This window comes from Astatotilapia calliptera, chromosome 6 (assembly GCF_900246225.1).
Source record: "Astatotilapia calliptera chromosome 6, fAstCal1.2, whole genome shotgun sequence".
NCBI lineage: Eukaryota > Metazoa > Chordata > Actinopteri > Cichliformes > Cichlidae > Astatotilapia > Astatotilapia calliptera.
Genome location: NC_039307.1, coordinates 25,387,852 through 25,415,140, shown reverse-complemented (window position 1 = coordinate 25,415,140; position 27,289 = coordinate 25,387,852). Strand labels below are relative to the sequence as shown.

The following is a 27,289-nucleotide window of genomic DNA, read 5'->3' as shown; positions in this document are numbered from 1 at the left end:
TCCTTGGCTGATGCCACATTAAGCTAAGCCGTGTCGGTTGCTCTCCCTCAGGTGGACGCCGGTCTGACCTTCAGCAAGAAAGATTTGGAGAACAGCTACATATTCGACATCAAAACCTTTGACCGCATCTTTTATCTGGTGGCTGACACCGAAGACGAGATGAATAAGTGGGTCCGCCACATCTGCGACATTTGTGGTTTTAACCCCACCGATGACGGTAATTACAATTAGCCACACATCACTCTGTTTGGGCACTATTGGCACTGATGTTTTGCTTCACTGTCGAGGTTACACAGTGATATTTATGTTTATATATATACTTATATTCTGTGTCTTTCGAGTAGAAAGTTTACTTTGAACTGTTGATATTTGAAATAGGGTGATTTTGTTACATTTGTGGCACAGGCTGTGATTTATTTAAGAACATCAGTAGATCAGAAATAATTACCTGGTTATGTTTCACCATAATACACAAAATCTCGGTTTGCATGTTTGTGTGTTTCTTTTTCCACAAACTTCCCCTAGACCAGGGGTGTCAAACTCAAATACACAGTGGGCCAAAATTCAAAACTGGAACAAAGTCGCGGGCTAACGTTAATATTTATTGAAAAAAAAATCTTCCTCTAGATATAAGAATGAATCTTTTCTTATGGACTCAAACAAGTTTTGCTGAAAAACTGAATATGGAACAAGCAAAGCTTAATACTAAACAATATATATATTAGCTGTATAATACCAGTAGGCCAGCTCTAATAGTAATTTGGTATGGCTTCGCGGGCCAAATATAATTAGTCTGCGGGCCAAATCTGGCCCGCGGGCCAGAGTTTGACACCTATGCCCTAGACCATCAGGAATTGAGCCACCAAAAGTGGTGCACAGGCACATGTTAGGCTCTCTTATCTGCATCGGATATTTTCACATCATCATGTTGGTTTGCAGCCACCTAGCACCGGGCTAAAGCAACCCATTTTTAGCGTTAATGCACCTGCAACACCTTAGAAAAGCATCCTAATCTCATTATTACCACAGAATGCATAATGTAACTAGAAGTAGTAACTAGTAACTAGAAGCGTAGTAGCTGTGGACAGCAATGAATAATTTTTAGCATATGAACAACACCTGCCATCTCTCTCTCTTTTTTTTTTCTTTTCTTTTTTTCCTTTTCCTTAAGTGAGATTCAGTATATCATGGCAACAGCATGAACAGGCAAAACGATCCTATAGCATGGCCATGTAAGTTTCTCCAGGTAAGAACCGCAGCTTTAAGCGATCCAAGGATTCCCCTGTTAGAAGATGACTACAGGAAATCACTATTTGTCCACGCTGGTGTCTCTCAACAAAGCGCTTGGACATGGTGAAGATGCCATGGAGCATCAGGGGATTCTTTTTAGCCATGACACCAGTTTATCACCACAGCTGAGCAATACAGGATAAAAGTAGAGGATAAATGATTTACATTTGATGGGTCTCTTTTGGATATCACTGTTGTACCTCACAGATGTCAGGATCTTTCTTTCTGAAGGAACTAAGGGAACCAGTTAAATGTGTCAAGAGGTCTCTATTCAGCATAGTTCTCAGCCAAGGTCTAATGATCCATGTGTTGAACTTTGTGCAGTATTGAGGCTCACGTTACTCTTTTTTTCCCCCCAGTACTGGATAATAAAAGCATTGTACGCCTGTCACTCTCACTGGCCTTCTTTCGTTCGTTTCCTCTTATCTGGTTTTAATTTCCTCTCCCTTGAACACTCCTCTTTTCCTCTCTTGTCGCTCTGTCTTTGAGACTAATTGTCTAAATGTCTTCTATAGTTTCTTGACCTCATCAGCGAAGCAATGAGCATTTTTAGTGTGGTGAGAACTGGCACAGACGTTGCACATGTTCACTGTTTCACATGCTACACTAGGGCTGGGCTATATCATACCGTTCACGGTAATACCGTGTAATTTTGGGCAACGATAGGAAAATGAAATATCGCGATAGAATATGGGTAAAACACGCATGCGCAGTGCCTATGTTTACATACGCACATGGCGGCGACGCAGAATGATAAGAGCGAAAGCGGATCGTTGAATGAAACGGATGAACCAGAATTGGTTTGCAAAAATGCTGCAACTTCAGTGGTGTGGAACTGGTTTGGCTTTCGTCCGTCAGATACACAACAAAGCACTATTTTTGGTAGAGCATGCTAGCGGGCCGTCGTTATTACCCTGTTTTTTGGAAAATAACACTTAAAATCAATCCTTTGATTTTTCTGAAAATTGACAGTGCCCCTTATAATCCCGTGTGCCTTATGTATGAATTCCGGTTGTGTTTACTGACCTCGAAACGATTTTATGTACACGGCGCTCGAAAATCTGTCAAATGTTTTAGTACGACTTTGCTAAACTACGAACCCGCACCGCTTGATGGATTGTCAGAGCATTACGGCTACCGTAGGCAGGAGTCTCGCGGACTGATACGTACTGTGCTTCAACATAATATTACCGTATTGTGTGTATAACCTCTGAATCCGAGATATATCTGATGTTTTAGAAAGCGACTGCTGTTTGAATGGTTATGTCGCATTAAATCCATCTTTTACGTCACTGACACAAGACAGACGCCAATTATCAACAAAGTTTTGTGGATGTTATGCTGAGGATATGTCGGCCAATTTCCACTAGAAATGCCTTTTGGTTAAACTGTCAGCAAGGAATTTGCACTGTTACATTTTTATATAACTTTAATGCGCATAAAAAAACAGCTGCTTGTTTAAGTGAAAATATATTGATGGGGTTTTTTGCACTAATAAAGTTGTGGAGATGTAAAGTATTTTGTCTAGTGTCAATTATATCGTCAGTTATATCGGTATCGCAAATTTTCAAATGTATATCCATCCATTCGCTTCCGCTTCTCCTTTTCAGGGTCGCGGGGGGCGCTGGAGCCTATCTCAACTTTGATAGGGCGAGAGGCGGGGTACACCCTGGACAGGTCGCCAGTCTTTTGCAGGGCCAACACACGGGGACAGACAACCATTTGCGCTCACATTCACTCGCACATTCACACCTAATGGCAATTTGGATTTTCCAGTTAACCTATCCCCACAATGTATATCGTGATAAATATTTTTGGTCATATCACCCTGCTCTATGCTACACAACTCTGATTCTTGTTGGAGACGAAGGTGCTTTTCAAACCTGGCAACTGAGTCACTGATACTCCTCCAAGGTCATTCTCTCCAAAGTGTGACTATGCCTCCAGCTCTGTTAAATAGCTAGTGTTGCAGGGTAACCATGATAACAACACTGATGGCACCTTTTCTGTAGATGTCAGAGCTGGCTTTGAAAACCCCGATGTACGAACTCATAGTAAGACGGTTAAAGGAGAGCCTGGGTGTAAAAACGGATATCTTTTGCAGATACCCTTCACTGCTCAGTACAAAAGAATGTCCCTGGCTCTCTGTTTTGTGCTTGCTTGCACTTATCTGCATGTGAGACAGAACTCTCACTCCTCTGTCGCGTGTGGGTGTGGCCACAGTAGAGTGCTTCATAGCTGGGCAGGGAACATTAGTAGGGCTAGGGGAATGAAGGCTCTCAGAGCGAGTGTAGGAGGTATAGATTAGTACACGCAGAGGGGATTTTCCCTTTTCCTGTATGAATCAGCACTTAAAGCTTCAACAAACAAATGTAAAAAAAAAAGACAAGGACATAGCGGAGGAGATGAGAGGAGCAAATGATGCACGTAAAAGAGAGAAACTGACTTTTAAAAGAAGAGAACTCGGGGACCTTGCATGAGATAAAACCACATCAGTTATAGAAGAGTGTGGGAGGAGAGCTGTGAAAAAGGAGAAAAAAGTAGAGAAATGTGGAACGAAAACACATATACGCATCAGCTATCTTGGCTCTGAGTGCAGTAGAACAATCAGCTTGAGCAGCAGGTTTGTTTAGTAGCTCATCATGTGGGAAAGCAGAGAGACCTTTAAAAATGATGTCTGAGGAGTAGCTTGTTGGAAGGCAAAAAACAGAAAGTAGTCTGTCGACACAAAGCTTTTATTCGGGTGACATGTTATACATGAAATGATGTAGGCTAACGCAGAGTCGTGATATCGGTGACATCCATCTGCTTTAATTTGACATGAGTTGTTTGTGCCAGTGTTCCTGGCCTCATGCTGGGCAGCGTGCTGCATTTGGATTTATTTCCTGTGGGATTTCTCCCCAAGAAGGAAGTGAGGTAATTGTAGTAGCTTGTTGGGTCAGTCAGTAACAGTGTTTTAGCTGCAGGTGTAACCCCTGGTCAGCTTCTCTTTCCAGCGCTGTGTGAATAAAACTCTCTGGACTCGAAGTGGGTAGAGCTCAGGCGTGATTTATTCCCCTGCAATAACATGGGACATGAATAACCATGGGTTTCAGCAACAGGATTCCGCCCAAACACAGCGAAAGCTTCATTGCTACTAACGATAGGCTTAGGGGGTAGCCCGTTTACCAGTAGCAGACTTCCGCTGCGGATTTTCAAAATAAAAGTTCCAAAATAAACCCATGGTTGCGATCCCAAGTTTAACAGGAATTTAACAACAACAAAACCATATCCATTCTTTTACATCGTTACACAGGCTAACGACCTTAATTTGAGGTTTGGTTTGATATACACAGTAGAGGGACGCACATCTGTTCGTCAGAATGTGCGTATATACATCAGCTGCTCAAGTTCACACATACAGGCGCAAAGTTGACGTAGTGTCAGCGTGAATGGAAACAATTGAGCGTTACATTGGAATTGGGTTGCTAGGAAACAGCTTGGGTCCAAGTTTACTTTGCTAGAGTTGACATTGGCACATACAGTTTACTTTTTACTTTGTGCTTAATACCATCTCTGGCCTCTCTTTCATTTTCAGTGGGTTTCACAGGGCCACAGTAGGTGCAGCTCCTTGCTCTTCATCAGTGACTGCCAATGCATGTGGAGTCAAAGTTGAATAAACAGCTGGAAATGTAGCAGAAATGCTAATGTGCTCTGCTGGTGTTGCACTTAAAACTGTGAAGCAGGCATTTACTGACATCTGCTGAGCCACATGTGACAGGTCTTATTGGCATTATTTGTGGCTATTTTTTTAGTTGTGTGATCAGTGTAAGAAATTAATCTTAGTCATTCATTAAATTTTCCCTTTGCTGCTTAGACATTAATTCACTGGCAGTGGCCTGAAACCTCTGTGGTCAGTTATGGAGACAGCTTTACTGTATTTCATTCTTTAGTTCTGTGTACTACTCACTAAATAACATTAAGTTTTGACAGGAGTTATCCTCAGCTTTCATTTCTTTGTCCTCCAGATGCAGCAAAAGCTGCTCACCAGTCCGCCATGGGACTGGTGGTGGAAAACGCTCCACACCCAGGTCCAGGAGTGTTTACCAATGTGCCGGCCCCTTACCAGCCAGTCAGTGTGCGACACCTGGACTCACAGTCCAGTTCAGAGGAGCCCCAGGATTACCTGTGGCTTGCTAACTGTGAGAGCAAAAAGCCTGAACCCAGCAGGTGAGATCGTGTCCGAATATGCTTCTTTTATAGGTTCAAGTCTCCATATTCTCTATGTTGGAGTGTCGCATGGTGAGCTAAGCATTTTTCAGTGTGGTTTCCAAGCCATTTATTCTTTTTGTATACTTTCAACTGTACTGCCACTCCTGTCCTTGTCTCTGCCGTATGCTGTGTGTAGCTCAGTGGAGCATCACTCTCTCTTGGAGAGGGACCAGGAGTATTTGCTCCTGGAGGAGTGTGAGAGCAAGACTGTTCCTCCACAGGCTAGCCTGTGAGTGGTCAGCCAATCCAGCTGGAACTGCCTGCTTGTGTGGAGTGTTGCACACGCATAAAATACAGATCTCCAAACACTTGTGAATGTTGTAAATGTAAATGACGGTTATTAAATCTAGGTTGCATTTGTTTAGCAAAAGGCCTTCCTTCTAAACAGAAAAAGACGTGGGTGTTTTGCCTAACAGTGTAATAATTGTGTTATTTCCTGCATGGTTACAAACAGTTACCAAGAACCTCAGTCTTCCACTTTATCCACAAAAGCGTGCTGACATGGCAAGAGTTGGAAAAGTTTAATGATAAAAGCTGTCTGGATATGACTTAGTTACTAACATAACCTTTGTATACTAGTGTTTTTGGCTTGGTGTGACTGTGTGATCTGCAAATCAACGTATTTTACTTTTTGTATTAATTATCTGGTGTTTATGTGTATTGTGTTATCAGAGCTCATGCTGAGTGCTCCAAGTCTACCTCTTCAGAGACAGACCTGAATGACAACCTTCCATCTCACCGCACGCCTACATCCTCCACTTCCTCGGCTAAACACACCTCACACAATGGCTTCTTCCCACCGCACCAGACTCCTGTGTCCGCCCCTTCCATCTATGACTCGCCTCCATCACGCGGTGCCTCCCTCTCAACTGACAGTGGCTTTTATCATCTTCCTCGCAGCTACTCCCAGGACACTGTGCTGCTCCCCAAGTCAGCCTCCTCCCCTCCGGCTCATCCAGACGGCGCGGATGCCTCTGACCTTTATGTCTTCAACACGCCGACACGGAAGCCCTCAGTAGAGACACAGATGCGCAACGTTTCTATCAGTTACGACATCCCGCCCACACCCGGTGCAAACAGCACCTACCAAGTGCCCCGCACAGTATCGAACACAGGGGTAGGAGGCTCAGAAAGCGGGGGAGATGTAGTGCCCCCTCCCAGACCACCCAAGCCTTCCCTCAGTTCCAGCTCAGGACTCCCGCCGCCTCCTGCTGAGCGCTCACCTACAGACACCTATAGTGTGCCTCGATCAGCCTCAGAGACAGATGGAAACTACTGTGTGCCCACAAGCGCTGGGAGTAAGGCTTTACGCAGCAACACTATTGGCACTGTGGACTGTTCACGCCTCCGCAAAGGTTTGTATTGTAGAGGTTTATTTGTTTGTGGTGCCCTTTTCACTTTATTTTAATTTCAAAACCTATTCTCACCTTTACCTTTTCGACAATACGGCACATATATGTGGTAGGCAGGATATTCTATTATTTAATCTTATGAAGATTTGTTGCACCAAAATCTAACAAAAGCAGATAAAAATGTTCTGAGTTTCCTTTTTAATAACAGTTCTTTAATCCATGGCCAACATCCTTTTTACAGAGCCTTAAAATAGTCTGGCAAGAGAAGAGAAACTCATGGTGTCGATTCTTCTTGCTTCTCCCTCTTGTGGTGACAATCGGAATTGCAAAATAGGTCTTGCTTCATTTCTGTGAAGGTTCTCAGTCATCGAGGTCATCGTAGTCAAAGTCCTTTGACTACGTCTTGCTTTATTGTTTTAGATGAGCAGTGGTTATTCCCCCAATAAATTTGGGGCATTTGTGAATTTTTTCCCTTTTATGCTTTGTGTCTTGGTGACAGAGCAGATTATTGTGCCTAGGGCAGGGCTGCACTGTTATGGAAAAAAACACATTTTTTAAAATTCGAGCAAATATTATAATTTTTTATAATTTATTTACTTAAGAAACCTCATAAAAGAGATTTTTTTTTACACAGGATGTCCTTATTTAGAAAGAACTCCATGGAAAAACAAATAACTGAGTAACAAAAACAAGGTGAACGTGCTGTTCACCTACCACACCACGCCGGTCTCAGGAGCACCGGTCTTTGCTGGCCTGCAGCCTCTGCTGTGAGATGGCTTCGACACAGATTGAGCGAGTTGCAGCAAACTCGAGCAACTTGGGAGACTTGCATGGTAGCCACAGGGGGAGTGATGGAGAGCCAAAACAGTCTCATGTCTCCTTGTAATGTTCACCCCTCCTTTTTACTCTTCCCCGGAAGAGACTCTCATTTGTCTTCAAAGCTTTTTCTCGCGCTGTTGTGGTTCTTGTGGTCATAAGTGGAATGCATTAGCAACTGCATGAGTACCTGATGACAATAAAATAAAAAATACAGTAATTACATGCTGCAAAGTAGAGTGCTTACATGGTGCCTTTGAGCTTTGTCTCACAGACTAAATCTGCAAAGTCATGAAAACACTTAACACACAATAGAGGACAACTGTTATGTGGGAATTGTCCTGTAGCATAAATGGGCCTGAAAGAAGGCTAATAAGGTACAGTGCACATCATTTGCTGCTCTCTGTGTAGAAGGGCTGTTTATAAACTGCATTGTAATCATGGTTTTGCTTTTTGTAGACTTTGGATCCCAGGACTGCTATGACATTCCTAGATCATTCCCTTCTGACAAAAGCTGCTCGTTTGACTTCAATGAAAGCTTCAACACCTATTTTGTGAGTATTTCAAGTGTAACTGCTGGATAATCGTTCTGTGGCTTTAGGGAGAAATGTGTATGTTAATCGGTTTTCCCTTGTCACCCTCAGAAAAGCAAAGGAATGATGCCAGTGGGTAGCCATTCTACAGAAGAGGTCGACCAAAACTACGTGCCTATGAGTGCCAACTCACCGTCACATCATCACTCGGGCAGTTTGCCAGAGCCAATGCACGAAACCAACTACGTCCCCATGACCCCAGGTACTATGGAGTTCTCATCCCTGGGAAAACAGGTTCCTCCACCTGCCCACATGGGATTTCGCTCAAGCCCGAAGACCCCTCCCCGCAGGCCGTTGCTTAGTGAGTGCCAGCCCCCACCTGTGGACCGAAATCTCAAACCCGATCGCAAAGGTGAGCAGACAGTAGGTGTGCTTGCATGCATAGCTGTGACTTCATAAGTGATGTGTGTGAGTGTGTGCGTGTGTGTGTGGAGTTCTTGCTTCAGGGGTGTGTGTGAGTATGTTGCTGCTGTGAGCTTAGTTTAGTATGCTCAGCGTTCACTAATGCACCAACTGTACGTGCTTTGTCTCACACTCTGCTGCTATTCCCACAGTGGATGGCTCATGGTCATAAAGCCATCTGCACAAAATTTCATTCTCAGAGCGGTGTCATTTTTCATCCTGCTTTAGTTGTTGTCATAATTAATGTGGAAAAATGTTTCTCTCATTTTGTCTTCTTTGGTCTGTCTGGTGTATTAAATACCACCGTCTCCCTCTGCGCCCGTCCTTGACCAGCTTATTTCACCTCTTGATGAATTAGTTTATTTCCCTACATTTGATTACATCCAACACAGTTAGTTCCTTGTCAAAACCGCGTTTGCCTCCAGCTCCCGTGAGGCTCTGTTAGCCATTTCGGAGGGGTCTGCTGTCTGTGCCACGGAGTCATTGAGGCCTTAATTGGTCACCTCCATCCCGTTTGTTCCCAGCATCTGAATGGAGCCTTTTGATTGGGGACCTCATAGACTGAAAGAGAGTTGAAGAATGATGGGAAATAATCACAGAGGCACATCAAAAGCCGGTACTGTTACTGTCACTGTCGAAAACGGAGCAGTTTTCTGGAGTTTTACATTTCCAGATTGGGAATTCTCCCTTTCACGTGGCCCTTGAGTCAGTCAGCTCCAAGTTTGGCTTTGGTCATTGCTGAACTGCTGTGTCTAAATAAAAAAATCATATCAAGTAGCTGCTTTTCAAGCAACCGCTTTGAAGTGATTATTATTTCTCACTCACACACACACACACACACACACACACACACACACACACACACACACACACACACACACACACACAGTCCTAATCCTCACTGCTAATAAAACTTGGTTTTACACTTTTGAATATCTTTGGCAGCAGACGAATAAAAATGCTAATTGTAAATGTTTGTAGTCTAGTTTGAGTTTTGTATTATTGCTTAAGCCCAAATCTTTTTGCTTTTTTTTTGTTTTTTTTAAAGTATTGTTTTATCTCATTCACTTTTTATTTTTTTAGCTAATATTAAAATTCTCATTAAAATATATTTATCCAGTGTTCAATCCCATTGCTCCTGGCATAAATTTACTCTACTTGGATTGCAGGTTTTAGATATTTGGATCTGTGCACAGCTGCTTCTTGTGTTAGAAAATGCCACATAGACATGAATAAGAATATAAACTCGTATTTTTTAACTGATATCCTTAAATGGTATTATATTAATGTTAGTGATGTTGCTTTTTAGGAGCATCATTATGTGCTGATTGTCTTTTGGACCTTAGCTTTTTAAAGTAGAGACCATTGGTGTATTCATTGTTATGCATGGGTAGGATGTCGCATCACCTTTAAACAGCTCTGTGATGTTTTTCATTTCTATATTTAAAATGAGCCATCCACTTCTTCCATTTTCTAGACTAATCTGAATCTCTGCAACCTCTGTTCATCTTCCGTGCACTTTTCTCTCCGCTTTGGATGTCTGAGCCGTATGTTGCAAACACTTTGACTAGTGTATTCAAAGCAAACGGCATCTTATTTCCACTATACGTGGATCCATTAAAATTAATTATCTTTGTCTGCAATCGCAGCGCATTTCTGACAGCACTGCAGAAAAATGTTGTGATCAGTGTGCAAAGGAGCAGTGCGTGTCGTCCTCAAGTTGCTCTGTTCTGCAGATTGGTCCGAGCTCTCGTCAACATGACATGATTTCTCAGTGTTCTCTCAGCGCTTATACACAGCTCGTCGTGCATGCACAGCTGTGATGTCAGTCTTTGTGTGGGAAGTCGTGGTGCATGGAGTGAGGTGCATGTTGGGCAGTATGGGTCTTCTGTTGTCATGACAATCATCCTCTTGAAGTGTGCTGTGCAAAAAAAAAAAAAAAAAAAAAAAAAAGGTAAATTGGTGTACGTGAGGTTGCAGTTTTGCTCTTCTTCATCAAAGTCTCGTCTCTTTCGCTTTGCATGGCAGAGCAGTTGTTACAGTAGGGCTGAACTGTTATGATCACCAAAAAGATGTTGTAATCAGCAAAGTCTTCTTTCACCAATCAGGTCACAGTCCTAAAATAATAAGAGCGGGTTTAGAGCGAACTGACTCTCAAACCGTAGGTGAATTCCCAAGTCGACGACGCAAGGGTAGGTACACCACACTGAACTGCTGTGCATCTGAATACTTTTCATTCTGTGACCTTTTCACACTCTACTTCATCTTGATTTTCTGCATGCTGTAAGTAAATGTACTGTGGGGATTTTTACAATTTTTGTTCTTCAGGGGTGTGTGTGTGTGTGTGTGTGTGTGTGTGTGTGTGTGTGTGTGTGTGTGTGTGTGTGTGTGTGTGTGTGTGTGTGTGTGTGTGTGTGTGTGTGTGTGTGTTCTAAAAATATGAAGTGTATGAAGTGTCGGAGGTGTTGCATTAATCCAGTCTAATCATTTTAAATCCCAGCAGGGGATGGATGAGTGTGTACCTCACGCATGGTGGATTACACTTGTTACATCTTCGAAGCTCATTAAGAGTCATAACACGCCTTTCAAAATAAACCATTTCTACCATCTTAACCTAAATATTTCCTCACTTTCAATGTGATGTTTTTTTCTTCCGTGGAGCCAAATGACTCACTAACGTTTCTCTGCTCAAACATTTGTGTCTGTGTTTTTGTTTGCAGTTCAACACATTTTACTTTCATAGCACATTGGGATGTAACAGCCAGAACACACTTATTGTCAGAGAAGCATTCACACAGGGCTTTGGAAAAGAGTAGACTTCTCTTCAGGAGGAAATTGAACAACGATATTATCTAATAAAAGCGATATCGCTAGCTTCCGTACATACAGATGATGTTTGGGGAAAATCCCAAAGCTCTTGACCATCTGCAGTGAAGGGATCATGCAACTCTTTTGTACTGTGCAGGGCATTATGCACAGGTTTAGTGCACGTGTAACTTTGACTCTTCTTGCACAGTTTCTGTCCTGAAGTGTTGTCTTATAGGAGGACAGCATCTTACCGTTAGGGCATGAGGGGACTGATACAATCACCAAGTAATTCTGAGTCCATTTTAATGTCTATGGGAGGCTCAGGCTGGCTTCAGACAGCACTCCCTGTAAACACCGTCAAGACACCAAATGAGAAAAAAAAAAAAAGAAGTTCATCTCATCAGAAGACTTCCAGAAACTCTGAGAACCAGTGCTATAGTGCAAGGTTGCCCACTACCATAATAAGACACTTTATATAGTTTTTTCCTCACGTTTCTCACCCACTGCCTGCTTAAAGCATTTAGTCCAGTCCCTTTATAAGAAGCTTTGGGAAATCATCCATCCCTGGCTAACATCTAAACAGAGTTGCACATTGGGCACTTATCACAATACAAGCAGCACATGGCTCATCGTTCTCAGGTTTACATCTGAAATATTCCAACACCGTTTCATAAAAGCAAAAAATAAGTTCTGGTTTGGTTAAGGATAGTTTTGAGTGCAATCACATGAAAAAATATGAATGAGATGTTAAATAACACTAACTTATATTTGTGTTATTGAGCATTTTACAATCAAACTTTTAATTTTTAACATTTTTAATTCTAATGTTGGTTTGATTAGATTTGAATATGGTTTTGTCATTTAAAAGTGCATTTTAATACACACACAGATCTCCAAAATATAAACATTTATGCTGCTCTTGACCTCTGTCAGTCTTTATGTACAGGGTGGGCCATTTATATGGATACACCGTAATAACATGGGAATGGTTGGTGATATTAAAGTCCTGTTTGTGGCACATTAGTATATGTGAGGGGGCAAACTCCTCAAGATGGGTGGTGACCATGGTGGCCAATTAGAAGTCGGCCATCTTGGATACAACTTTTGTTTTTTCAATAGGAAGAGGGCCATGTGACACATCAAACTTATTGGTAATGCCACAAGAAAAACAATGGTGTGCTTGGTTTCAACGTAACGTTATTCTTTAATGAGTTATTTACAAGTTTCTGACCACTTATAAAATGTGTTCAATGTGCTGTCCATTGTGTTGGATTGTCAATGCAACCCTCTTCTCCCACTCTTCACACACTGATAGCAACACAGCAGGAGAAATGCCAGCACAGGCATCCAGTATCTGTAGTTTCAGGTGCTGCACATCTCGTATCTTCACACCATAGACAATTGCCTTCAGATGACCCCAAAGATAAAAGTCTAAGGGGGTCAGATCGAGAGACCTTGGGGGCCATTCAACTGGCCCACGACGACCAATCCACTTTCCAGGAAACTGCTCATCTAGGAATACTCGGCCCTGGCACCCATAATGTGGTGGTGCACATTCTTGCTGGAAAAACTCAGGGAACGTGCCAGCTTCAGTGCACAAAGAGGGAAACACATCATCATGTAGCAATTTCAAATATCCAGTGGCCTTGATGTTTCCATTGATGAAGAATGGACCCACTATCGTTGTACCCCATATACCACACCAAACCATCACTTTTGTTGTCCAACAGTCTTGGAGGGATCCATCCAATGTGGGTTAGTGTCAGACCAATAGTGGTGGTTTTGTTTGTTAACTTCAGCATTCACATAAAAGTTTGCCTCATCACTGAACAAAATCTTCTGCATGAACTGAGGGTCCTGTTCCAATTTTTGTTTTGCCAATTCTGCAAATTCTGTGCGCCGATCTGGGTCATCCTCGTTGAGATGCTGCAGTAGCTGGAGTTTGTAAGGGTGCCATTTGTGAGTAGCTAATATCTGCCGAAGGGATGATCGGCTAGTGCCACTCTTCAGTGACATGCGGTGAGTGCTACGCTGTGGGCTCTTGCTGAATGAAGCTAGGACAGCCACTGATGTTTCTTCATTAGTGACAGTTTTCTTGCGTCCACATTTTGGCAAATCCAACACTGAACCAGTTTGCTAACTGTAGCATGGGAGATGGGTGGTCTCGTAGATGTCTTGCATTGAAATCTGCTGCAATGACCCGGTTACTGCGTTCACCAGATAACACAATTTCGATCCGCTCCTCACATGTTAACCTCTTCAACATGTCAATGGCTGCGAACAAAGAGAAACTTGTAAATAACTCATGAAAAAATAACGTTACGTTGAAACCAAGCACACCATTGTTTTTCTTGTGACATTACCAATAAGTTTGATGTGTCACATGGCCCTCTTCCTATTGAAAAAACAAAAGTTGTATCCAAGATGGCCGACTTCTAAATGGCCACCATGGTCACCACCCATCTTGAGGAGTTTGCCCCCTCACACAGGACTTTAATATCACCAACCATTCCCATTTTATTACGGTGTATCCATATAAATGGCCCACCCTGTACAGTTTAAGGATGCTTTTCGAGCAGTGGCTGACTGCTGTGTGTTCCTTCCTGCAGTAAAACCTGCTCCACTAGAGATCAAACCAGTGCCAGAATGGGATGAGCCAAGCACACCTGTACGCTCACCAGTGACACGGTCGTTCGCTCGAGAGTAAGTACCTAAGACGTTCCTCAGCTTTTCTATAGTTCAGTGTTTGGCTAACAAATAAGGGCATGTTCACACAGCTCTTTGCAGCAAGATCATTGTCCCAGAAGACACACCGTCCCTCGCTCCCTGTTAAGAACCTTAAACATACTGCATGTGTATAGCAGCTAATGTTAAGTCTGGATTGTCCTGTTTTTTTTTTTACTCTCTGCCACAACATGCAGTGAAAGTATATTTTTCTTTTGGTGTGAACGTGCCCTTTTGTAATAGATCCAGTTAACTAAAGATGTAGGCACTAATACTTCATGCTTTACTGTAGTCACTCTGTGACCAAAGTAGTACTGCTCATAAAACAGGATTCTGTATTATACTGAAGGAAGTCTGTTGGCTTATCTGAGACGAGGTAATTTGTGTGCTTTCGTGCTGTAGGGACTCTTCTGGCTGCAGTGGGTTTGGGCTGTTATGTCTATATTATATTTTGTGCTCACCAGAGACTGCAATTTCTGGGAAGTCAGTGTGTAAACATTGTGAATGCTGCTTAGTCCTTCTAGGTTTCCAATGCCAACGAGACCCCCGTCAGTGCATAGCACGGCCTCCAGCACTGACTCCGAGGACTCTACTGAACCGAATTACGTAGCCATGAACCCTAATATGTCCACAGATGAAGCAGTATGTAACACACAACTATACTCTGATACAGAGATTACTTTTCTCCTTTCTTTTTCTATTCACAGATAATCAAAGCTGATAATCTGATAAATGTCTTCTTTTTTTTGTGGTGTCTGCAATCAGTTTCATCTCGTTTAAATTAAATCTGCAAACACACAAATAAACACAGCAGAAGCTTTAGTTTAAGGCAGACAGTTTGGAGGATCATACACCATGCAACTTGCAATTTTGAGCTGTAATTGCTTACTGAAACTATTAAGAAATCCCATTTCCAGTGCTCTTCTCCCTAAGCCACACATTAGTGCGGACAAATTACTGGCTGCTGCAGATGGACTCCTCGCCACTTCAACCCGTTTCTTTGCAGTTCTGCTTTTGCCCTGCTGCTCTGCTTTCTTTATGCTCCTTCTTTCTCTTCATTTACTTTTCAGGTGTTGTCTTAAATCGGAATATTGGCTATTAAGAAATGAAGTTAACGTGTCTCATTTAAAATTGACTGCTCTTTCTGAAGAATGATACTATTATATGAGCTGACTTTTCTACCTACGGGGATACTTTCTCTTACACTTTGGGTAATCGATTCACAGTTTTCCTTTTTTTTTTTTTCCTTTCTTTTTTTTGCTGTTAAATTTTTTTTTTTTTACTTTCTTCCAACGTTTGCTTTGCTATCGTCTGCTGACCTCCTGAACTTTTATCAGTCTTTTTTAATTTCTTGCTTTCTCCCTAGTTTCTCATTTCTCTACCATCGTCATCCTTATTCCTGCATTTTGTTCTTAACCACCTGCTGTTTTCTCCTCCTTTTTTCTTTCATCCTTTGCAACTTTCTTCTTACTGTGTAGAGAGGAGTCCTTCTACTGCACAGTCCCCATCACCCCTGTAAAGAGGGAGGTGGAGGAACTTGACACCATAGAGGAGGTGAGCAGGGTTGCCAGGTTAGACGTGCATAGCCCGCCCTGTCATTTTTGGGTGCTATTGTGAGATGAGAAAGTACGAAGACTTTGCTGTGCAAAAACCACCTACAAGCTGTGGCTTGAATATAAAGGTTGCAGTGAATTTTCAGACGTTATCTACCATCACTTTCCTTACAGTTAGAATTTCTTAGTTTTGTGTCACCATCCTAATTCGAATTAATCTCTCCATCGTACCTGTATTTCATAATTAACACTAATTACAGGCCCAAGTTGTTGTCACTATGCCTAAAGTAGAAATTTTCTTTGTTTTAAAGGTTTGAAACTATTATTAGTAATGGGACAAATTACGTGAAAAGATGGTCACTGATTGAATATGTTCATTCCTCTACAATTGCAGTAGAGGAACCCATTTGCATGAATATTTTAGACATTGTGACAACACATTGGTGCATTTGAGTATGAGCTGTGTTTCTCTGTGACTCTGCTATCAATTAAAAAATAAAATAAAAAATAAATCCCTTTTCTGACTTACGCAGATCACGAAGCTCGCTCCGCCCATGAATGCTGACGGTGGGAGTAGCCCTGTGGTAAAACCAAAGGGAGACAAGCAGGTAGAATACCTGGACTTGGATCTCGATTCCGGCAAGTCTACCCCACCTAGGAAGGTAGGAATTTACCAGCGCCCATACTCCAAACCACACGTTCTAACTTAGAGGAAATTTATGGCCAAACTTTTAAGACTGACCTCATCTCTCCTCAGATGAAAAGCAACGGAACTGGCATCACAGCATCAGACGAGCGTGTCGACTATGTAGTTGTGGACCAGCAACGAACACAGGCCCTTAAGAGCACCCGGGAGGCCTGGAGCGATGGCCGCCAATTGACAGAGACAGACACCCCTTCCAAAGGACCCAAGTGACCCTGTTGTCCCAACAACACAACCCCACCACCCAACCCACTCTAAACTACCAAAACGCCACAGCTTCCACACTAATGCTGGTTCTGGTTTTCGCTTTGGAACGATCCAGCTGTCTCGTTCCAACCTAACAAGATCCCTAGTGTGTAAGAGCCAGTGGAGCGTCATAGCCACTCAACGTTGTTTAGTTTACACTGCTGTCGGGCTTAAAGGAGCGCTGTGTGTACAGCTGTAGAAAGGGGCGTGGTCCAGGAATAAGCTGTATGCAGTTTGAGAGCATGAGGAAAGACTGGACTTGTTTGCAGGATTTGACCTGAGCAGACTCACCAACTTTGAACATTCACTGCCTTCTTTCTGGATTAGTTATGTCGTCGTTCACCTTTCAGCGGCCTGTGGGCTGATCCAGAGTTAACATTTCCTAAAAATTGTAATGCTGTTTGATGTCGTTTTGAAGTGCAAGTGAGAACACTTTATAACATGATCACAGCTCTGTCAGCGCAACACTAAACGTTAGCATAGCACGTTAACGGTGTTGTGTTTTTGTTTTACGTTTTTGTTTTCCTGCTGTTTGAGCAGGGTGAAGTTACTATGGACACTGTTAGCAGCTCAGGAAACTGACCCCGAACTGTGTCTAAGGCGAACTTCAAACTGGAAAGCCAGTACGACAAAATTTCAGAGAAGCATTACTTTAGATTTTTCTTCCACTTGCGTAGGCACCTGTACTAAAATTCAAGCTTCGGATTCACTTGAGGTTTTTAATCCACTGAACATGATTCGATTTCCATTTATTCAGTAAGTGGAGATGCTTCGATCTGTTGTAATGGAAGTGCAAAGACTGTACAATAGTGTTATGTATATAAACAGGAAAAGTGTCCTTTATTTGTATGGAATATCCAGCATGTTTGACTCTAAGGTATATGGATTCTGCAGGGTAGAATCCCGTACCTGACTCGATGGTATCAGCACTTGTGATAAATGAATGAATTACTGTGAGTTTTTAAAAGAACGTGACAGGTTTTCTCTAAGTTATGCAAAGGTATCAAAGCGAGAGAGAGAGAGAAAGAGAGAGAGAAAAATCAGGTACTCTTTATGAATGCATATTAATGCAACTTTCCATTTCTAATTTATTTCTCGAGTTATTGTATCAGGTCTTGTCCATTTTTCTCTTTTTTTTTTTTTTTTTTTTAGCTCAGTATTGATTGATATGGAGGAACATTTGCTAAAGTCTGCTAAAATGCTTCGTTTGACAAGCGGTCAATTAGCTTCACAGGTTCATTTCTCCTTTCTCTTCCTCATTTCTCTCTCCACTTAGGTTTAATTTATTTTAAATTGAACTGGCATACAGTTTTGGGAAATTGACTGCCTCGTGCAGTCAACTTGATGCATATTTTAGAGACGGAAAGTCTTTGCCTACATACATCCCTGCTTTACTTGACTTGACTGTCGGCTCTCCCGCAGAAATCCCAAGCATGTGCTACCACGTGATTTAAAAAACAAAAACAAAAAAACAACTCATAGCTGTACATATTTTGCCATCAATTAGATTTAACATGTATCGTTTGAAAGATGTGCCTACTAAGTCATCTTCCTCCTACTTCACTCTTTCCTTTATTGCAGTCTCTTCGTGAAATGGACTGCAAAGCTGATAATGCTTTATCTTTTTTAATGAATCTCAAGAGAAATGTACATTTTAAAAGTGGACTAAATAAAATCCAGCCTCAAACCCATCTACAAGTTTCTTTTTATGTTCTTTGCACTTCTTTCTGTAATTTTTCCAGTCGTAGAATAATTAAAGAAATCATTTCTTTTACACTTAACCTGGGACCTACATATATTCTCCAGCTATGCCCTCCAAGTATGTTTAATCATTGGGATTTCTGATAAGGAAATAACATCAAGGCAGTCCTCGGTCATCTGAAACGGACACATCTCAAAACTGTCAAAACATTTTCTATCCAGTTGTGACAGTTGAAGACTTTTGAACTACTTTAAAACATAAGTAAAGCTAATCGTACATGGCAGCTGTAAAACATTTGGACTAATAAAAATTACATTCAGAGCAGAGCACTACAACTTCCTTAATTCTTTGTGGCATAAATCCAACAAAGTGCTAGAATCACTCCTCAGTGATTTTTGTGACATCATCACACAGTTCCTGCACGTCCATGATGTCAATCTCCCGTTCCACCACGAGGTGCTCTACTGGATTGACATCTGATGACTGTGGAGGCCGTTTGAGTACAGAGAGCTCGCTGTCGTCTTCAAGAACCAGTTGTGACGCTTCTTGTGACCAACAAGGCGTTTCCGAGAACTGCAGCTCACTGGGTATTGTCTCCTTTTCAGACCATTCTCTTTAAACCAAAAACATGGTTGTGTGGGGAAAATCTGTCTGACACCAACATCTGTGGCATCCTTAAATAACCTAAACTATATATAGATATAATAATTGTATGACAGAGTCAAGTTTCATATCACTTGTGCATCTTTGATTTGTGGACTGCTAAAACATTTAAACCACAACTGAGGGATTCTGTTTATTCATGGCAAACCTTGGTTTAAAACTCATAAAGATGTTTAACTAAGACAGGGAACCGGCATCCTAATTGTAATCCAGGTTTTATAATCTGCTTTAAAGGATAATTAAGTCCATTTGCACTCTCGTTCTTACTATTCTCACTTTTCACTGCAGTGTTTTTAAGCCACAGAGCTTTGACAGTATTATAAGATATAGCCTCAAATCAAGTTCTTACACAAGCTCCTACAAAGGGAGCGGTACGTAATTCTTAGCAAGAGTCACTGCTCAACCAAAATTTAAGGAATACCCCTGTTTTTATTTTATCTGTGCTGACCACTAGATGGAGCTGTTGTTTGAAAGACTACATGGCGGCTCTTCTTTGCCTTCATGCCTTTCCCTCAGTCCACACCCCTCCAGTGCAGTCTCTTCCCCTGATCTCCTGTTTGAGGCTCTGCAGTGCTGTGGCAGCCAAAATTACATAAACAGCTGCTTCACCGTGAGCTTCACAGGCTGTGCTGCTGCTCCCCTGTGCTCCTACAGAGGCCCCCAACAGACCCCATGTAATAACAATGATCATTTTAAATATACACTACAGTGTATATACAGAGCAAATTCAATGTTGTTTACCCAAAATGTTCTGCCTACTGAGGTGCATCTTTAGCAGGATTTCAAAAACATAAAAATAAACCTTTTTACCTTGTCATTTATTGTAGTAACCAAGATTTGAAGCACTACATTTCCACTAAACTGTGTGCAGCAGCTACAATCCTTAAAATGAATAAAAAGAGGGGTGATTAGGCTTTGAAATGTAGGCTCTCATAAAAGGTCCAGAGACAATCACAGATTCCTGTTGATTTCAGGTATTGTTCCCTCCTTTTTCTTTTATTTGTGGAATAAATGTGGGTAGCAACAGCGCCTTGAATTAAGGCAGCTTACTAAATCAACAAGAGCGATGTGATCATAAATTACAAAAAAAAAAAGCAAACCGCTCGTTTGCATCAGAGCAGGTGTGCGTGAGCGTCCATGCATTTGGAGTTTAAAGTGTTATCCGTGCGAGATCAGCCCCATGTTAACTTTGATACTGATGTATGTACCTGTTTTCTCCCTCTACTTAATAAGACATGTACCAGCTCTGACAACTACTTCTGTTGGCTAATTGTTTATATTTATAGATTCAGTGCAGGGCTCCAGTTTATTAAAATCCAGCATATGGGCTGATTGGCATCACGGTCACGCCTAATCCCATAAATCTGTAGTAGACATTGTGAAATAGAATTCATCGTATAGAAATCTGTCCTTCATGATCCGTTTTAATCACTGTGCAAATAACCCAATTAAAGCAAATGTCACTGTCACGTTGGCATATATTATAAATGTTTGTAAGACATGCAGCAGATTGTCTAATGTTGCCATCAGGTAGCGTCACACACGGTGGAATTTTTTTCTTCCCATCCTGAATTTCCACGTCACGCTGTCAGATGCGGCTCGTGGGATGACGGGTTAGCGTATAACATTTGACAGGTTTCTGGCTCATTTTCTCTTTAATGATTGCTACTTTTTCAGTGCTCGTGTGAGTGGTTGGCTCGCATGCTTGATGAGTGAGAACTAGATTACCGATAATGTCATCATCTAGGCTCAAGTTTATTATTTTCACCTCATGCTCGGTCGCAGGGACCTGGGAAAAAACCCCACACCCTCCGAGATTCCCCACAAGCACACAAATTACCTATTTAAAAGCTGTAATTTGTTGCTTTGTCACTTCTTCTCCTTCTGAACCAACCATTGCACACGTGCAGGTAATAAGGCTGCTCTCCCGGTCTGTGGTAATGAATGAAATCCCAGGCAGCAAAGTGGCATGTCTAAACCCAAAAACCATATCAGCATTCCCCTCCCCCCCAAAACAACAACTTAGATCTCGTTAAACAAACACAGGAGTGATTGAATCTGAGAGCGCATCGAGGATTTTTATCCTTTATCCAGCTAAAAGCTTCAAGCTGTTTCTCTGTGAGAAAAGCATCTTAATCACTTTGTGTGGGTGATAGTGACGGAATGTTTAACATTAAAATACAACTTGAGCCCGAGCGTTTGTTTGCACGTATGCCTCTACCTACCTACACCGCTGTGGCTTTGTGATAGTGCAGCCTGGGGAGCCTCTATGCAGCATCTTTGGCTCTCTGTGTGAGTAATGGGGCAAGGAAAGAGTCTCTGGCTTCTTAACGGGGCCCAAAGAATAATTATGAGGCGAGCTGAGAGGCTGCTCCCAGGCAGCGGGGAGCTCTGTGAGCTTTATTGGGTCGGGCCTGTTGACTTGGACCTCTGCCTGAACTGATGTGAGCAGTCTCTGAGGTGGCCTGAGGTGCCGCCTCGTGGGGCTTGTTACAGAGGTACGCAGGGACAGCTGCGGTGTGTTTTTGGTCTAAACGTGGGTGAGAGCGATGGCAGAGTAACACGATCATTTCCAGACCAATCCGGGGAACTGTGTAGTTGCTTGTGAACATGCCGTAAGGGTGGAGATTTTAATGAGAAAGTGCGGTGATGCTCTTGTCAACAAAAACCAAACAACTCGCGTGGCTAATTAACACCATTAGTATGAGTGAAAAGTCAGCACTCAAGACTTCAGTAGATTATGCAGATGCAGGTCATATTAATGGGGAACACACTGCAAGCCTTGAAAATAAACATTCCTCTAGAGACATGTTTAACCTAGTAGCTGTTATTGGGCTGCAGTGCAATTAACTGATGGCACAGTGGCAGCTGCACATGTCCTCTGCTGGTTAATCATGGAGCTAGAGAGCAGCCATTACCAGAACTGTGCAAGGAATGCAGGAGAGACACAGATGCTATAGATCACGAGGTATTGTGCAAATGTCTTGAGCCACTATTTATTTCTTTATATGTTGCTTGGAAAATGGGAAATTGGTATGACCAACTTTATTCTTCAATACAGCCTGAACTCTTTTAGGCTTACTTTCTTCTTAATTCTTTAAGTAGTCTTCAGGAATAGTTCTCCAGGCTTCTTGAAGGACATTCAAAGCTCTTCTTTGGATGTTGGCTGTCTTTCGTTCTGTTTTCTCAAGATGATCCCACACCCCTTCCATTATGTTGAAGTCCCAGCTCTGGGGACGCTGATCCATGACTTATGGTGTTCCATTACATGTTTTTCTGTCCAGGTATGCTTTTACTGCATTGTCTTGCTGAAAAATGAAGCAACTGCCAATCACATGCTTAGCAGATAGTATGTGATGGTGGATCAAAATCTGTTGGTACTTTTTCGTGTTCATAACTCCATCCTGAAGTTTGGATTAATCACTTTACAAGACCTGCTGCCACTGATTTTCAGTGAGGTTCTTGTTATTTTGGCAAAACTCAGCCTTTTCTCTCTCTTTCCAGTCCTTAAGAGTGGCTTCTTGACAGCCACCCTTCCACTGAGAACATTTCTGATGAGGCTTCAGTGAACAGTAGATCAATTTAAGGGCTATGTCTCAGCTCCTGTGTCAGATCTTTGCTGTTTTTCTATTTCTTAAGATCATGACTTTCAAATACTGTTCATCAGCTGCAGATTTTTAAGCCTGCCACGTTTGTCCTCCACTTGTCCAGTTTCCCACTGCACACTATGCTGACATGTGCCAAGATTCCAGCTAATAGCTCCTTGGGAATCACATTGTTGGTAAAAAAAAAAAGAGAGAAAGAAAGAAAGAAATACAATGCTATGCTTGTCGAACTGTGTTATCTTTAGTATTCTTCATAGACTCAACTAAAGAAATTTGAACACATGATGTGTTTTAGTGAAAGGATGCTAGTAAGAAAGTGCTGGGAGACAATTTAAAATCAGTTCTTTCCTAAGTTGCCTGTTATGCATATACTAGACAGCACAGGTTCACCCCTTGAGTAAGGAGCCTTTTTTATGTTAGAATGATTCAGAAGTCACTCTGAAAATGGTGATGCAGGACATCAGACACACTGCACCAACTACACATGCATCCTTCTTGCAGACAATAATTGGAGCTAAAAAAGCAGAATAACGGGGACAACTGCTCATACATGGCATCCACAGCGGTTTCTGCCCACAAGCTGATAAAGTCATGGCCTGCAACTTACAATTACACAAATGTCGTAAGCTATTATACTGCATTAGATTTAACCAGTCTGCAATTTACTAGTCTGTATTCCATGACCAGTAATTGTATTGGCCTTATACTGGCTCACACAGCTGGATCAGGTCTGTGTTACAATGTGTCAATCTTCTCAATTTAATTCCCACATTAAATATGTAACTGAATGGCAGCTGCAATTCAATAAATAAGGCAAATAACATGGTGTTACCCTGACACCCCAGTACAACTTTCATGTTATAGTGAGCGTAGCTTATTTGACTCATCAACAAGATCAATTTACTGAATGGATGAGGCTAAGGAGATTCATCCAGCTGCTAACTGTCTTCTCCCCAAAGCATCCCCTGCTACCTTTTCATAAGCACCCCTGCTGGCCCACCCCAGGAATACCTATGAAAACGCTTTGGTTCACAGCAGCTTCCTTATTATTGTAACAGCTCTTAGTTGCTGGATAGTTTTTAAACTAGAAGTATGCTTTCATACTGAGGAAATTTTAATTCCTCCATTTACAGACAGCAGGTTAAAGACTTCGATTAAGGATCTGATGTAGGTGCTCATTATCTGAAGTTTTAAATCGCTGAGAAGAGGCTACTGTCATTTTAAGGATTTTAAGGCTTTACTCAACAGGATATATGCTTTCTTTAATGCTTGCAGAAGCAATAAGAAGTAAAAATTCAATCAAAACACCACTTATAAATGCAATCTGAAAAGACTGAATCAACCATTAATTTTATCTCAACCTAATCATGACGCCCTGGGGTTTTGTGAAGCACGGCTGGATAAAAGACGAGCTCAAAGGCAGTTGCCCTCTGCTCCAGCTGGTCTACTGTGGAGGAGGAAAAAGGTTTTTGTCGCAGGTTGTGGCTCTGTGGGGGCCCCGCAGATCAGAGAGCAGGAGCCTCCAAGCCTACCCTACCTCTGCGGCTACAGGAACAAAGCCTTTGCTGCAGGCAGGGGGAGTCTTTCGTCGTCCTTGTTTACATTTCTTGGAACCAGCGATGAGGTGTCCTCATGCCTTTGAAGGAGCTCCGAAAATCCAGGACTCGTGCACCACCCTCACCATCCCCAACTGCACATCTTCCCAGTCCGTCATTTGTAGTGAGAAGCATGACAATTCATGATTTGTTTTGAAATGCATGCCTAAGTATTATGACCACATGATAGTCTGTCGGTCTGTCCCACATATTGAGACAATGTCCCACATTTTGACTGGCTCAGCAGGATGTGCGCTTTTCTAAAGTCAACCTCATGTGAAGAAAACAGGGAAGGCTTTTTGCTCTATTCAAGTGGAGGTTATCCTTTCTAATGCTGTAGCCAACAAGGAAAGAAGTCACCAGGAAGTTACAGGCTTTGCAGATTTTGGTGAACATGATGGAAACTACCGCAAAGAAAACAAAGTCGCACTTTATCCTGAGAAATGCAGGTTTTGTCTCCTTGCATAGAATTATTCACACGAATGAAAATATAGCGTGAATTTGAAGGGATGATAAAATTGCTAGATATTACTCAAAAAAACGTACGATGACCTATGAATGCATCTCTGCTGAACTCCAAGCAGACAGCTGAAATAACAGTGACATAAAAGAGAATACAGGAGCGTATGAAGACGATCACATGAGACCATAAGAACAAACTTCAGCTTCCCCTCATCCTTATTGTATTTACTTATCCATAGTGCAGGAAAAGTTGCTTTCAAAGATCATTCATTTGACCTTAACGTGCTAAATGTAAATCTGGTAACCTGCACAGTTTATTATATTTTATTTTTAAGTTGGATATGAAAATATCTTATACTTAAAAATACTTATACTTCTCATACTACCTCCCAGCATTGCTAACATGTCTAAGAGAACATAATAACTGCCCACAGTTATAGTGCATTATAAATCAAACCTTCAATATGTGATTCGAATGCAGTATTACGATTTTTATGCACTTTCCTCATTTTCAGAGCTTCAAAATTAATGGGACAGCTGACTCACATCCAGTTTTAATTTCAGGTGAGGCCTGCTCGCTTTGTTATCAAACGTAGCGTGTTGAATTTGTATTTTATATCTTTTCCACTGTCATTTTAAAGTAGTTTTGAATATGAGACGTTAGTGCAAGTGAGGGAGGTGATTATAAAGCTCAGAGAGACAACAAAAGCTTTACAAGTGGCCAAAACAACAACCTGCTAAATAATGAATGCACTGACCAGCTCAGCAACACCAAACAGTTAGAAAGACCACAGAAGACAACTGAAGTTCACGATGACACAATTATTTCCACAGTTCACAACGTCTGACCAAGTCAAGAACACTCTCAAGGCAGCAGCTGTATCACTGTCAAAGTCAGCAATTAAGTCTTGGGTAGACGTCATAATGAAGACAGTTCTGCAAATAAAACTTTCCACTTAATAGAGTCAAAAGATTCATTATTATTCATTATCCACCGTTGATAAGCTTTTTGTGTGTGTGTGTGTGTCTACATTTTGTTAGATTTTTTTGCTTTACAAAGTTAGGAAATTAATGCTGAGCTCAAACCTGATGTTGCAAATAAATGACTGATTCCCAGTCTCTGGTATCAGATTGTGGTGGCTCTGTGTTGGCCGTTACCCAAAACCATCATATCTGTGCTGGTATTGCGAACAAAAGCAAAAAAAACCCAAACAAAACCAAATGTTGGATCAGCGCATCCCTCTTAGTAACAGTAGGCATGTTCTCAACATGGTTTTCATTTCTTTTGGCAAATTTTACACCGTTGGCAGTTTGTTTACTTCACTTTCTACTCTGCCAGTATTTCTGTGTGACTGTTGGGTGAACTCAACTCCAGCTTACCTGTCTCCCAGAATGAAAATCCCGAATCTTGGATGTACTTTTAATTAAATGCATCTCATTACAGTGCTTCCTGGCAGGCCTGTATTTAGCCATCTATAGCTCTGCTTATCACACGTGTCATACTCCCTCATCTTCCAGTCCTGGCAGCCGATCCGTCTTTCCCCTTACCCTCAGCCCGCTCCCTCCACATCTATGTGTCCACTTTTCTTTGTCTCAGTGTCTCCCCAGCTTTTCCTCTTTTGTCTCCGATTCAAACCTCTAATCACATTATGGCTCGAGCCAATGCTGGAGTGAATCTAAAACAAGCCACAACATACCATCAGTGCTCGCCGAGCCCAGCTACACTACTCTTTTGTGTTATGCCCAGACAAAATCAATTTCTTCTCCTTGTCCAACTCTTAAGTCAGCCATCCAGCAATATCCTCTTGACACTTCCTTTCCAAAAGCACCATTGTAGAATTTATAGAGGCGGATAGGTGCTATAAAAAAACACCAGCGGTTTAACAAAATAAAGAGCAAGACAGACTGAAACCTACATAAAAAAAAAAAGAAAGTTTAGTAGAGGTTATTTTTTTTGTACATCTGCCTTCAGCTTGGTGCTGCAGCCTCGTTAGTGCGTATAAAGATTGCACTGCACATGTAGAAGGAAGCATGTTTTCTATTTATGTCCTCTTTATTTCTCCAGATCAAAGCAGCCCTCTCCTCCCCTGTCGAGTTCCAATCACTCAGCAACAACTTGGCCTCACCTTGCCTACCCGTGCCCCGTCTTTGGCATTATACTCTGGATCCTACTTCCTGGTCAGAGGCCAGAAGATTAAAAAAAAGAAAAAGAAAAATTGAGTGATTTTCTTCGCTTTTGTTTTTTCTAACGCTCTCTTTTTTTTCTCCTTGCTCTCTCACTCTCGCCAAAGCTGGCTCTAATCAGATTTAGCAAAGGCTTGAGGATTGGAGTTTTTGTGTTTGTCTGCAATGTCATCAGCACAGATGTGGAGCGGTGAGGCTATTACAGTATTGGAAAGAGTGATAATTGTATTTAGGGAGCAGTATTCGATGGGGAGTCATAGTTTTGCGTGTGATTTGTGTTTCATTTCATTTATTGCACATTGGCAGTGCTCCATTAACTAAGCTGATGATTATTATATTA

General features: G+C 41.8%; 1 protein-coding gene across 4 annotated transcripts in view; it reads left to right on the top strand.

Annotated features, from left to right (window-relative positions):
- Nucleotides 1-18,431, top strand: part of gab1 (GRB2-associated binding protein 1) — a 56,937-nt gene extending 38,506 nt beyond the window's left edge. The window contains exons 4-14 of one of the 4 annotated variants that reach the window (XM_026171328.1): nucleotides 52-217; nucleotides 5,298-5,499; nucleotides 5,678-5,770; nucleotides 6,214-6,896; nucleotides 8,169-8,263; nucleotides 8,354-8,654; nucleotides 10,813-10,896; nucleotides 14,122-14,215; nucleotides 14,752-14,878; nucleotides 16,323-16,451; nucleotides 16,547-18,431. In XM_026171328.1, the coding sequence (XP_026027113.1) occupies nucleotides 52-217; nucleotides 5,298-5,499; nucleotides 5,678-5,770; nucleotides 6,214-6,896; nucleotides 8,169-8,263; nucleotides 8,354-8,654; nucleotides 10,813-10,896; nucleotides 14,122-14,215; nucleotides 14,752-14,878; nucleotides 16,323-16,451; nucleotides 16,547-16,705 (2,133 nt within the window). In that variant the 3' untranslated portion in view covers nucleotides 16,706-18,431. Of the gene's footprint in view, nucleotides 1-51; nucleotides 218-5,297; nucleotides 5,500-5,677; nucleotides 5,771-6,213; nucleotides 6,897-8,168; nucleotides 8,264-8,353; nucleotides 8,655-10,812; nucleotides 10,897-14,121; nucleotides 14,216-14,751; nucleotides 14,879-15,714; nucleotides 15,791-16,322; nucleotides 16,452-16,546 lie in introns of all 4 variants that reach the window. The other 3 variants (XM_026171325.1, XM_026171324.1, XM_026171327.1) reach the window with 3 other exon arrangements.
- Nucleotides 18,432-27,289: the final 8,858 nt, after the last annotated feature.